Below are 14,269 nucleotides of genomic sequence, written 5' to 3'. Positions count from 1 at the left end.
TCACGATTATTGTGTGTCCATTCATCGTTCCACCATACATTGTTGAAGGAAAAGTCAGAATCTCAGTCACCCCTTTTCTTCTCCAACAATGAAAGAATGCCATGCTAAAGCTGTTGTTTCCTTTTCAATATTTTTCACGTTTTATCTTATTGAATGGGAATTCTCATTTGAAAAAAAATCTACTAAAAGTATTTAATTTCAATACTATATATAAACATTTTTGGTATAATATTTAAAATTTTTTTGCTGAATTATTAAAAAAAAAGTAAATCTAAATATATTTTTATTTCTATTAAATAAATTATTATAATTAATAATTAATTAAAATACTATTTATCATTTTATATTATGTAATACTAATGTGACATATTGAATGTAATAATGAAAAGTGATGTGGCATGTTGATATAACTTGACGATATGACCACGTGTTATTTTCATTTTCTAAATTAATATCACGTGGATATAAAATATGTAAATGTCATTTTTAATGATGATAGTTTTTTTAAAGTTTGAACAACTCTCAGGACCAACTACCTGTTAGTATTTTATTAAAAATGGGAAGTAGAAGTATACTGGAAATGGGATATAAATCTTACATGAGAAAGATAAGGAAATATTCCTAATGGAAATACTACTTTCTTTGCATGAAAACATGAACTAAAGTAATATTGCTTGCTTACAATAGGAAAAATTAATAAGGAGTACTATTGTTTTATAATTATTTGAATCTAACATAAAGTAAGTTAATCTTATCTAGTTTTATGATGAAAATATTCATGATTTGACAAAAAATCTACAACTTGACTATCTTCTTGATGAATGCGAGAAATTCTATAAAAAAAAGTTTGCAGACATTTTATGAGGCTGTAATGAATATCATAAGAATCTTGCCTCCCTCCTTTTATCACTTACACAATTACCTTAGCATCAATTTCAATCCAAACATTAGAAAAAATGTGATATTGGCATAAAAGCAAACCTCTTTGTAAAGCAAGGAATTTGACTTTTAGGGTATTATTAGGATAAAAGTTTTCAAAGGATTCAAATATAAGTATACCTGTATGATTCTGTAACACTTATCCTCCTGCAACATTTTGAAATTGGTCCTCAAAACTATTATCAACATTCAACTTAACTTCATCTATCAATAGATGAATATACCCATCTAATTATTTTGGATGGTATAGGAGACTCCTTTGCAAATCCAAACCTCCATAAGCTGGCAGTTTGTAAATCACCTTTCCACTGCCATCTCTGTAGGAGATTTCCTTTCCAAAGTTGCATCAATAAATTTATGATTTGCCATATTACTCTGTTAAGATACATTTCTAGATTTTTATGTTTTTTATCATTTCGTTCAATCCATAAAAACCAACAATAAAATATAAGTAATAAAATCGAAATATACCCCTTTTTTGTACAATCTCCTGAGTAGTACCATGCTCAAAATACTTATACAATATTGTGAGGCCGAATGACATTGATTAGGAAAAATTTAGCCAAGTGATTCTACACCTGTTATGCCATTGAACTTTGCCATAAAGCATGGAATAGTGTTTCCTCTACGTGACAGCATTGGCATTTAGAAGCCAATTGAATGCCTTTGGCTTTAAACTTTAGTTCAATTGGTATTCAACCATGTACAAACCGCCACAACAAAAAGAAAGGACTGAGAGAAATGCTTTTATGCCAAATAAGATTATGAACATTGTCTGCTAGTTATTGTTGACGAATCAATTATCATGCACTTTTAAAAGTAAAGTCATCATGAGAAGTAGATACCTAATAAGCAACATAATCTTTAGAGTTTTCAATAGAAATTTTCATAATATCCTCAATCAAAAAATCAAAGAGTACTACTTGAAATTTTCCTTCATCCCATCCATCATTGTCATTAAAATAGTTAGCATTAAGCATTGAATGCAAATGAAAAAGAACAAAGTTACCAAAAGTTGTTCTCCCATCCAATAATTGTGCTAGGAAAAAAATTTCGCTTTTCCAAAGAATATTCTCTTCAGTAATGCTGCAGGCACTTTTCAATCACTTTCACGATTGAGAGTCATAGAGTCTAGCATTGGTTTGCATTGGTACTTGTCCAGTGTAGTACTTAGCTTTCCTGAAACGTGTCCATAAGCCATTAATCGTGCGAAAACACCACCAAAGTTTGATAAAAAAAGCTTCAAAAGACATCTAATCCACGAAAGCAAATTTTTTTCCCGCAATGTCCAATACATAGGTTTTGAATCTATTGAGTCACACCAAAGAAAACTATTGAATAATCATTTAATTTTTTCCACAACACAAACATTTGGTTTGAGAACTTGTAGAAGGTATATCGGTATTGATGAAAAGACATATTTTATCAAGAATTATTTTTATTAATGATAATTAGTTGATCTTTAATTATTAAAATTTATTTTATTTAAAATAAAAATATAAAAATTTAATTAAATATAATAAAAAATAAAATTTATTTAATTTTTTAAAAATAATTTATGTTAACTTTTTTATTAAAATTTTAATACTATATTTTGCATTAATTTTCATTCAATTTGCATTAATTATTGACCCAATAGAGAGTCAAATTAATGACAAAATATTTGTTTTTAAACTTGATATAAAACATATTGAAAAATCACATAAATAATGTTGATTTCAACTTAAAAAAAAAATATGACAAAAACACATGAATAATAAAAAAAGTTTCTATTTTGCAAGGTTATTATTTTTATTATTATATGTTATTATCTCATAAAAATATTATATAAATAAAAAGATTTAGTAATTGAAAATATAAGTAAAATAGAATAAATCATGCATTTCTTTGTGTATGAAAATTAATTTTTCAATTTTCTAAAAAGATTTCTATCTGATTTTATTTTTATTTTTTTTTACTTTTATAAAAAATAAAAATAATTTGCAACAAAGTAACAATAAAGCTACTAGAAGACAGCCCCCTTTTAACTCTTTTCAGTTTCTTTGATAAAAGATTTTTTTTTCTTGTCTTCCTCGATGGGAATAAAAAAGAAAAAGAGCCAAAAATCCCTAAAACCCTAACCTTTCGTCACCCAAAACCCTAAAAACCAAGAACAACAACATCGATCCAAGAACAATGGAATCCCAATCTGAACCTTCAAAAAGTTTTCAATCTCTTCAAGCCCTAGCTTCAGGCCCTCTCTCTTCTTCTGTTTCCTCACTCTCTTCCTCTTCTCAAACCCTTCCTTCCAATCAAGACTTTCATTTCTTCTACAATTTCGATCAATTCAAGCTCCCCATTGATCAAATCGACAATACGTCACATTCCTTGCTCGAATCCATCGGCTCATCGGCTAAAGCCTGGGGCTCCAACAAGGCGATTAATTTCCCTAACAAAATTGAAAATATCGCCGATGATGAAGCTTATGATTGGACGGTTAATATCATCGACGAATGCTTAGAGCGAGTCGACTTGTACACGGACGAATTTCAAAAGATTAGAAAGAAACAAGAGGAAACGGGTCGGGTTAACGGGGCGGATGCGGATACTGATGGGTTTCAGGTGGTTCACGGGAAGAAGAAGAAGAAAGGGGCTGGTGGGTTAGTGAGAGACTCGGCTGGTGACATAGTGGGTGGAAAGGAATGTGGGGCTTCGAGTTCTTCTGAAGTGAAGGTGAAGAAAGGGGCGTTGGCTGCGGGGACGACGGCAAAAGCGAAGGTGCCGTTTCATATACCAACGATACGGAGGCCGCAAGAAGAGTATAATATACTTGTTAATAATTCGAATCAGCCTTTTGAACATGTTTGGTTGCAAAGGAGTGAGGATGGGCAGCGTTTTGTTCATCCACTGGTTGGTTTTTTCTTGTTTAATATATATATATATATATTTTAAGTCGTTTATTTTCTGTATTTTCTTGGCGTTAGTCACTTTTGTATGTCGTAGTTGTTTTATATTTTCTTTCATAATATTTCTGTATTGTTTGGATAACCCAATTTTGTATCTTATAGGATATATTTTCACAGTTTTTTTGTTTGTTTGGATAAGTTGACGTGTGTTTAGTAGTTTTGATGGTCGTGAACAGGATTAGAATAGTTGGACATATTTGAAATGCTTTTATTTGCACTTTATATATATATATATATATAGCTATTGTTAGCTTCTGATTAGTAATATGTTTGTATATTTTCTGGGGCATGAATTTCTGCAGTGAGAATCATTAAAATAGTTATTTTAGCATTTTCATCGCTCAGAAATGATTCTCACGGACAGAAGAATAAATAAGGAGAAGGCACCTCACATGGTTAAAATTTAAAAAAAAAAAGAAGATGAAGAAGGAGAATATACCTGTCTTTACATTTTCTTTTTAGAGTTAAGGCACCTTACCTGGTTACACAAAGGAAAAAGAATATTAGCAAAATAGATGATTGAGGTAATAGTGTTCCTGATGGTTTTATAGGAAGTCAGTTGTTAAATGAAGGTCATCTTTCTTATTTTCTTTGTTGGTGCAAATGGTGACCATTTATGAAGGTCACCATTTACTAATAGGAACTAGAAGATGGGAATGCTATAATTGTTTTTGAGAATGCTGTTCTTAAGGGCTACCTTAGTAACATTATTTGTAGATGGATTTGATAAAAATTTTCACTTTTATTTGGTTGTTATATCTTGGTATCTCACACACACTCAACTCTGTTCTTGTAAATAACTGGCTGATTTATATCCTGTAAATTTGTTGTGCTTGCCAAAATAAGAGAAAACACTTTTTTTTTTACAGGATAAGCTGTCTGTTATGGATTTTGTGGACACAGATATAGCAAATATTGAGCCCATAAACCCCCCCTCAATTGAGTCCACCCCATTCAAGCTTGTGGAGGAAGTAAAAGATTTGAAGGAGTTAGTGGCTAAATTACGCAGTGTGAATGAATTTGCGGTAAAAATCAGACAGCTTTTTATATGACTTTATGTGTAATGTTGATTCCGCCAGAATGCATGGTATGGTTTAGAATGAAGTGTTTTCCTGGTCTGAAGAAAGGCGAATATGTTTTGGGGATCAGGGCTACCGGTTTGACTGGACTTTCTATGCATCAAACATAGGATTTTTTTAGCATGGGACCTCTTTGCATGTAGTTTAATTTCTGTTTAAATATTCTCAGGTTGATTTGGAGCATAACCAATATCGATCTTTTCAAGGATTGACTTGCTTGATGCAAATTTCTACCAGAACTGAGGATTTTATTGTAGATACTTTGAAGCTTCGAATTCATGTTGGCCCATATCTTAGGGAAGTATTCAAGGATCCCACCAAGAAAAAGGTTGGTCTCTTGATATCTGCCTTTTTTTTTAATGATGAGTCCATTGCATTGTTTGATATCCTTAATTCAACTAGGTTATGCATGGAGCAGACCGTGATATTGTGTGGCTACAACGGGACTTTGGCATATATTTGTGCAATCTCTTTGACACTGGGCAGGTTTTATACTGTCAACCCACCACTTCTCTGAACTTGAAGATTTAATTTGAGAATTTTTTTTAAATTCTTAGTTTTTTGGTATATTTAAGAATTTATGTTTTATGTGGCACCATGTTAACTTTTTCTATGAAATCATTTGTTAGGGTTAACTAGCGTGTGAGAATAAATTAGTGGAAAATGGTATCTAAGACAATACATGACAACTCTGTGCTTTTGGTCCAGATGATTGAACTAATTTAACCAGTTTTATGGATGATTATGACGATGCTATTATCATTGGAACTCATTGAAGAAGTTAAAATATGCTATAGCCTTGAAAGTCTTACCACCTACAACATATTTGTAGAACCTAATTACCATTCACTAAGTGCCATTATTTTGATTGGAAATGCTTTTGCTTAGTTTTGAGTGCAGTTAGAATATACTTGAAGTGATTGTTTTTAATTTGAATTTAAAATCCGTGTTGGACACCTACTGATATGTTGACTTATGCTTTTGCGTGGTCCTCAGGCCTCAAGGGTTTTGAAATTGGAAAGAAATAGTTTGGAGTATCTTCTGCATCACTTTTGTGGAGTTACTGCCAACAAAGAGTAGGTCTTCATTTAAATTTGTTTGATCTTCTTCTTGTTTATACGTGCTACTTCTCTCCTCTTTGATCTGCTTTTCTACCTTCTTTAAGATTGATTAGTTAACTCATTGCAGATACCAGAATGCAGATTGGAGATTGCGTCCTCTTCCTGATGAAATGATCAGGTAACATTGCTTCTGGAACCTGGATCTTTTGCCTTCTCTGTTTCACCCTTCAGTTGCCTTTCTGTTTCTCTCACTCTCTGTAATTAAATAATGTCTAATTGCTGCACTTGCATTAGTCCTTAAGGTCAATGATTGACTACTATTGACCACTTTGTCTAGAAAGAGAGAAAATAAAAGTGATTGCTTTACTTGTAAATTTGACAACATCTTCGATACATGTGTGTCCACATTTTTATTTCCTGTGCTCAAAGTAGTGCTTGCAGTCAAGGCTAAACTCAACACATCAAACTTATCAGTGAAGGAAAAAAATTAACAATATAATTTATAAGATCATCACTACTGACATTTTATATGTTTTATGAGAAACAATCAAACAGTAAGATCTAAATAGTAGTTAGTTTCGAATTATTAATCAATATTAAGTAAAAGCACTTTGCTCTTTATTTATGATTGTACTTTTGATTCTAAAATACTATACTCACTTTAAGCTTGAAGAAAGTTTCAAGGGTCTGTGATTGGAAATATTGAGGAGGAAACTTTCATTGTTGTCTGTCAACTAATTGTTTCTTTTTATAATATTTTTATGACAGATATGCTAGAGAAGACACACACTATTTGCTGTACATTTATGATTTGATGAGAATCAAATTGCTGTCAATGCCTAAGGAATCTGAACACTGTGATGCTCCTTTGGTAGAGGTATGATGCTAAAAATCATTATTTATTGCATTTTCTATGTTGGCCATGGCATGTGATATCATACATATTCTGACCGTTCTAGAAGAAAAGAAGCTAAGAGATTTTAATAGTCTTATTTTTTAGTTACATTCATGTTTGTGTTTTCCATATTCCTCTGGCTTCTGACATTTTATTTTGTTCAAGCAGCAATGTATAATCTAAGCTGAGGCTATGTATTGGAAATTTATGTGTTGATTAACTATTGCATATGAATATAATCTGATTCTTTGGGATACCATGCTTAGGTTTCCTTGAGAACAATGTTTACAGAGTACATGTAATTTTGTTGAATATTTTTTTTCTATAAACTACTCTTTCTCTTTTGGGTCTTCTCCTTTCAAAATAAATTTACATGGATGTATGAATTTGTGTAATTTTTTGCTTTCTGGTATTTATTGTTGACTGTTATCTTATTAGCAAAGGTTTTCTTGCTAGCAGGTCTACAAGCGAAGTTCTGAGGTATGCTTGCAACTTTATGAGAAAGAGCTGCTGACGGAGAATTCATATCTCCATATATATGGGTTTGTTACTTTCTCAACTAGCACACTGCATAGTTGCATGAAATTTGAAATGTCTTATGTAAACTCAAACTAAATAATGGCATTGATTCTGCTATTTGATACAGGTTGCTGGGGGCTGGTTTCAATGCTGAGCAGCTAGCCATTGTTGCTGTAAGTTCTTTTTTTGTTTCATGTACTTTGAAAATAACATATGGATTGGTTGGTTAGCCACAAGAAATGTCCAATTTTAATTCAGATACATGTGTTTGATGTGAAGCCTCACTAGCAAAAATAGATGAATGTGGTATCCTTTTTTTTGGCTTATATGTCTTACTTAAATGGCTTACAGGCACTTTGTGAATGGCGAGATATTATTGCCCGTGCAGAGGATGAAAGTACTGGTTATGTATTGCCAAACAAAACACTTCTTGAAATCGGTAGGAACTTTTCAAGTTTTCATCAACCTCCAATATGTATCTTGGTTTTACTGGTACTTATTGTTATTTCTTACGGGTAAAAGCCAAGCAGATGCCTGTGACTGCTAGCAAGTTACGTCGACTGTTGAAATCAAAACACCCATATGTGGAGCGAAATCTTGGTTCAGTTGTTACCATCATCAGGCATTCTATGCAGAATGCTATTGTGTTTGAAGAAGCTGCTCAACAACTTAGAATGGGGCGTGTGCTAAATGTAAGAGTCATTACACTGAAATGATCATCCTGATACGTTGTTCATATATTTTGTGAATCTGTTCTATTTTTGTCATTATCTCATTGTGTTTTCGCTCTTCAAATGGGTTTTGATTATCGTCCAGAAAAAAAAGAAAGCTTTGCGAATTGTAGTTGGTTGTTCGTATAACTTAATAACTAAGACAACTTATAGCGTCCAATATACAATTATCTATCAAAACTATAAATGAAGAATATGTCGATTAATTGATTCAATATAAATCTGATAAAATCTTATCGAAAAGGCAATAGAAACTCTATGTTATTTGCAAGAATGGGTTGAAAAATTGTTGATTTTGTACCTTTTCTTTGTGCTGCTTTGCCATTACTGTTTGTTTCGATAAATTGGCAATGGGTTGAAAATATGTTAATTTCTAGAAGTACTTTTTTGCCCCTGCTACCGCTTTATCATTACTGTTTGTTTAGACGACTGAAAGATATCTTTTTGCAGGCATCAGAAGAACATGTAGTAGTTAATGAGGGAGCTAAAATCTTACCTCCTGAGACTTCTACAGACTTGACAATGGCAAATGATAAGACAGAAATCACAGATGGTGGCATGGTGGGACCTGCTTGTCCACAAAATAATGGAAGCAGTATTGCTGGAAGTGACAGAAACAAAAATAGATTCTCTTTTGAGCAGCCAATAGCGAATGGTCCCTCAATGTATGCCAGAGAAAGTCTTGCCATCTCAGGGCAGAGTGGAGAAATAAATGCTTGCACAGTTATGCCACCTTCAGCAAAGATTGTAAGTTGTTAACCCTTTCATAGATGCATGGTGATCTATATTTTATGAGTTGCTGCTTGCTAAATTATCTGTTCCATGTAGGATACTGGAGCCACTGTTCAGGTTCTAAAGAAACCAAGCCGTGGCTTTGGGGCATTTCTGGGGAATGCTGCCGCAAAAAAGAAATTTGAAGCTGATAAAAAGGTGAGCCTAGTTATTCTGCTGCAATTTTTTGTCTGCTGCCTTTTTTAGAAAAGTCAATCTCTCTCTCTCTCTCTCATGCGCTACCTGCTGGCATTCGGTTCTTTGTGAAAGTGAAACTTGTCGAAAAGCTCAGCTGCAGTCCATGCACATGGTTTTAAAATAGTTGCATTCCTGTATAATTGCATTCTTTTACTTGTTATTATGGAAAGCAATTCCGTTCTAACTTGGTTTTGCTATTTAGGACAAGGAAGAGAGTAAGTTGGAGCAGATCAGATCTTCAGTGAATCTTTCATTTCACTCATTTTTGGGTACAGAGGAGCAGTCAAAACCTGCAGTGAAGGAGCCAAATAGAGTTCCAGAAGTTTCACAACCTGAAGAACCTCCTGCTGTGGTAGCTACGGAGTCGACTTTAGAAGATATTATAATGTTGGAAGATAATTCAAATAAAGAAGAATCAATTGATGGTAGCCCGGAAGTTACTGGTACACCCGGGGGGGAGAGTTCTGTGGCACCTTCTTTTGAAACAAATAAAGAAGATATGGCTATATCCCTATCTGAGTTATCTACAAGCTTCGAACAATGCTTTGAGACCAGTAATCAAAACAGAAAAATGGTTAAAGTCAAGAAATCAAAAGAACCAAGTGGTCTTCAAATAAAGCCATTTGATTATGAAGCAGCCAGGAAACAGGCTAGGTTTGGAGAAGATGCAGAGGAAGAATCAGGAAGCCAACTCAATTCCGCGGGTAAGAAGAAATGTTCAGCTGTCGGTAGGCTGCAAATAGAAGATGGGAGTAAACAATTTCCGCAAGCTAGACGACGTCAAGCTTTTCCTGCATCTGGTAATAGAAGTGCTACTTTCCGCTGAGGATAAATCATATCCTGTAAGACAAATGAAAAAGAATTTTGCATTTCAAAAGAAAGAAGCAATATCAATAGAAACTGATTGTTTTTTTCTGTCTGATTAGCAGTGGCTCCCTCATTAAATTATGCTACATAAGAAGCTGTTTAGACTTGTTGAGAGGAGAAATGAAAGCTATACTTGAGATTTTAGGAGGCTGAAAACTTCCAAGATAGCTTATTTATTGGAAGTAAATGATTTTTAGATTTTGGATAAAAATTAGAAATGTGGCATTTCATATTTTAATTATATTTGTCTTTTTTCATATAAAAGGAAAAAAAGAAGAAGAAAGATTGACAAAAAACACTCGTAAAAAAGAAAAAGCCAAAGGGTGAAATTGAAATTTTCATTTGCATAACCGGATAAAAGAAAAAAAGAAAATGAAAAATGGCAGTATGCAATTTTAATGACGTGGCGGTATATTATAGGCTCAATGATTGTTCTCGAAAACAAGTTTTTATTACCTGTGACCTGTCCAAACAAATTCAAAAACCGCTATTCGGTGAACACCAGAAATCTCTATTTCCTTAGTCTGGCTCTACGTCCTTTTCTAGAAGAAAAACAAGAGAAAGCTTTTTAGGAAATTATGGCAGCGATCGAAGGAGGAGGGACATTATCAGAAGTCTATCAAAGCGCGCGAAAGCTACTGCTTCGTGCAAGGGACGGGATCGAGCGCTTAGAGAGGCTCGAGAGCTCCGTCTCCGCCGGCGGAGGACTCGACTCTCCCGAGCTCTCTTTCGCCGTCAAAAAGGATATATCGCAGATCCACTCCCTATGCTCCGATATGGATCGCCTCTGGCGTTCCATCGCCGCCAAATCACAACGCGATCTTTGGAAAAGGTATCATCAAACACGTTATTCAATCACATTTTTTTCTAATTTCAGAAAATTAGTTTTTATAATTAGTTGCTAAGGTGACAAAATTGTTATAGTTATTTTATGCAAATTCTTATTAGGCGTTAAATTTCTAACAATTATCTTCAATTGTCAATTTGATTCGTTGTGTTGCTGTTGTTTCTTTTGAGTTTTGATTATAGTATTGTTTTCAAAGATAGGGATTTCGGCTGAGGCCTTGGACAATGGATGTTGTTTTGATTGCTTCTGTTTAAAAAAAAAAAAAAAACTTTCCTAGGGAAATTGCTTATAATGTCTGATTCTTTCAATGAATTCAAGAAATAAATTAATAATAATTTGAATGTTTTAGTTTTAATTTTGTAGGAATTTTGGCATATGGTGTAGTCTTTATAACGCATATTTATTGTCATTTATCATTGAGAATTATGCAGGAGAGGGGGAGGCGGCATGTTTAGAATGCTGAATTGTCAATTACCATACTACTATATTGATGGTTGTTTTACTTATAGTGTTCATAAAAAGAAAAAGAACAAAAAAAAGAAGGAAAACTGGTGTGAAGCCCTGTGATTAAGTTTAGTTTTTCTTATGAATGGTTCAGTCAATGGTTTGCATACTGGGTGACTTGGAACAAATTTCCATAAGACAGATTAGTGTAAGCAACTGACACCTAAGCTTGATAAATTGCAATAGAGGACAGCTTTGCAGTTGCACTAGAAGTCAAATTTCACACTTCATAGACCCAAATATCGAACAGTAGGTTATTAGAAAATCAAATTTAAAACATCTGAAAGAGAACCACCATTTGAAACCAACAGGTTAACTTTAGAAGGAAAACTATTTTGAAGCTTACTGACACAACCTTCTTTACATGCAGTCAGCTCTCTATGTCCAATTGTCAATTATTTTTGAGTTTTAACAAAGTTTCTCAGAAATAAAGACCAACATTTTCACTTGGTTCTAAGTTCTAACTATTTTGGTTACCTTGAGAAACATCTGCTTAGGTCTATGCCTACTGGTTTAGGTTCTTTTTATACTGGGTTATGCTTTGTCCAAGTGCTCTCATTTCCTTTTCCTTTGGTGAAACTTGAAAGGAGTTAGAGCTGTTATGATTTGTGATTTTATTAACTATGCCTATTGATGTTGTTGATAACTCAATATCAATGTAAGTTTGATGGCCTTACATCTTTAGGCTATTTATGTTTTGCCAATAGAAAAGTGGAACAAATGGTGGAGGAGGCTGACTCTTTGAAAGAGAGTCTGGACAAATATTCTATGAGGAATCAGAGACGAATGTTGGAAGCAAAGGAAAGAGCTGAATTGCTTGGGAGAGCTGTATGCAAACCTTTTCTATTTTTGTTTCTGTTTTTCTTGACAATTTGGTTAATATGCTATATGATGTTCTTTTTTGGAAGAGAATTTGATTTTTGTGATGAATTCACTTTATTCATTTAGAATGGAGAGTCAGCTCATGTCTTGAGAATTTTTGATGAGGAAGCACAAGCAATGCAATCAGTTCGAAACTCATCAAGGATGTTACAAGAATCTTTTGCAACTGGAACAGCTATCCTATCCAAATATTCAGAACAAAGAGAACGCCTCAAGGTATACACAATGAGATCCTTATCTCTTCAATATCTATGCTGGCATAGGCATAAGCACAAGAAGTTGAATGCACTCAAATCACATTTGAACTTACATGGTTCAAATGATAATTTAACAAATGCAGTTAGTTAATCTCACAGCAGATCTAATAGTTTTAATATAGGTTAAGTTACTGATTTTATTAGTGGTAGTGGCTATACTTGGGTTTTATTTTCTCTATCCCTCCCTCCCCTGCTCAATTACAAGCTATCTCATACAGAATTACTACCCTATATTAGCATTTTATGGTCTGCATTAATTATTGGGTGCTGTATCAGTTTTTAATTTTAACCAACTTTTGGTTATTGTTCAGAGAGCACAACGAAAGGCTTTGGATGTCCTTAACACAGTTGGCCTCTCCAACTCTGTCTTGAGGCTCATTGAGAGGAGGAACCGTGTTGATAGATGGATCAAATATGTGGGGATGGTTTTGACAGTCATCATCTTGTATTTCTTCTGGAAGTGGACCCGCTGAAACTCTTGTTCAATTCACTTTTCCTCCTTACATGGTACAAACACGTTTGTTTTCTCGATCTCTTCTCATGTTAAGAAAGCAAATAGTACAAGTTTTGATGTGAAGAGCTTTCATATAGAACGGATGACAAAAAATGGACTTTGCCGATTCAAACTTGCACTGAACGGAAGTTGCTGGTTCTTAAAATGCACTCAAAAGCCGAGATATGAATATGTGGAAAGAGTTGCAAGAAAAGATGACCAGAAATATTACAGCTTGCCTACTAACGCTTTATGGATGCTTGATAATTGATACGAGTCAGGATTTTAGATTGTAAGCTTTTAATCATTACTTGAGAAACAGTCATATGTTGGCTAAAAATGCCATTCACCCATCTCTCATAGTGTTACTACTCGAAATTATAAAAATTTACTCAAAAAGTTGCTTGGTGTGAATTGTGAGTCGTGAAATATAGTTATGATGGTTAATGAACCCCAGAAAGAGTTATTAAATTGAGAAACGTACTAGCTAATTGGATGATGAAAGGACAACTGAGATTGGTAAAATCATATGTATTGCTAGGCAAATATCCAAGGATCGGTTCCAGTTGGCTTAAGCCATGACCCAAGAGATATCTATGAGTACGGGTTATGACTGTAGGGCTGTGCTGGGCCCAAAAGACTGGAAAAACGATGAACTATTGGGTCTGGATAAGTTTAATCTGGACTAACAAAAGAGGTACAAATGGAGGTCCCTCCTTTTGTATTGGGATGATGACCCATAATCAGTAGTCAGTTTCATCAATTGTCAACGTCGTTGGAGACTTCACTTTTATCTACTGCAAGTAGGCACGACATGGCCATTGCCACTTGCTAAAAAGGGATAAAACCTTTTAATTAAACCATTCACTGATTTCATTTGTAAGTACTAAAAAGGATCATACAACTTGTTGTTGAATCCCATATGAATTATGTTATTTTCCACCGAAAAATAATTGATGGAAACGGTCTGATTAGACGGAATGACATGGAATATAAATTAAACTAAAGCTCAAAAAGCATTTAATTTTTTTGTTTTAATCTTCCGAGGTTTACCCCTTTTACCATTTCTGAATTAACTTTTCCATTTGAATCCATACTAGTTCCCATTACAAACATCAAATTTCAAATAATATATAACATGAGATCATAGCTGAGTAATGATGCCACCAATTGAGGGATCCTAATATTAAAATTTTCCAACCTTTGTTTCTCCTTTCTACACACAGTCACAGAAAACTGTAATCCCAACAAACAGTCCACTGAAAGCTTGAAAACCATTTG

At 33.7% G+C, this 14,269-nt stretch overlaps 2 protein-coding genes across 3 annotated transcripts; both read left to right on the top strand.

Moving 5' to 3' along the window:
• Nucleotides 3,115-10,216, top strand: LOC18599812 (protein RRP6-like 2). Its single transcript, XM_007029951.2, has 14 exons — nucleotides 3,115-3,828; nucleotides 4,754-4,909; nucleotides 5,133-5,291; nucleotides 5,366-5,449; nucleotides 5,960-6,039; nucleotides 6,152-6,202; nucleotides 6,793-6,901; nucleotides 7,379-7,461; nucleotides 7,566-7,611; nucleotides 7,790-7,877; nucleotides 7,961-8,130; nucleotides 8,620-8,916; nucleotides 8,998-9,099; nucleotides 9,341-10,216. The coding sequence occupies exons 1-14, from the start codon at nucleotides 3,115-3,117 to the stop codon at nucleotides 9,962-9,964; spliced, it is 2,763 nt and encodes a 920-aa protein (XP_007030013.2). The 3' UTR covers nucleotides 9,965-10,216.
• LOC18599811 (membrin-11) lies at nucleotides 10,454-13,402 on the top strand. 2 transcript variants are annotated; one of them, XM_007029950.2, is made up of 5 exons: nucleotides 10,454-10,837; nucleotides 12,064-12,184; nucleotides 12,305-12,454; nucleotides 12,807-13,002; nucleotides 13,087-13,402. In XM_007029950.2, exons 1-4 carry the CDS (start codon nucleotides 10,584-10,586, stop codon nucleotides 12,966-12,968), a joined length of 687 nt encoding a protein of 228 aa, XP_007030012.1. In that variant the 5' UTR covers nucleotides 10,454-10,583; the 3' UTR covers nucleotides 12,969-13,002; nucleotides 13,087-13,402. The 2 variants fall into 2 exon arrangements, with proteins under 2 accessions (XP_007030012.1, XP_017977150.1); XM_018121661.1 differs by having other exon boundaries at nucleotides 12,807-13,341.

The sequence above is a fragment of the Theobroma cacao genome, chromosome 5 (genome assembly GCF_000208745.1).
Source record: "Theobroma cacao cultivar B97-61/B2 chromosome 5, Criollo_cocoa_genome_V2, whole genome shotgun sequence".
NCBI lineage: Eukaryota > Viridiplantae > Streptophyta > Magnoliopsida > Malvales > Malvaceae > Theobroma > Theobroma cacao.
This window is presented reverse-complemented; position numbering and strand designations above follow the sequence as displayed.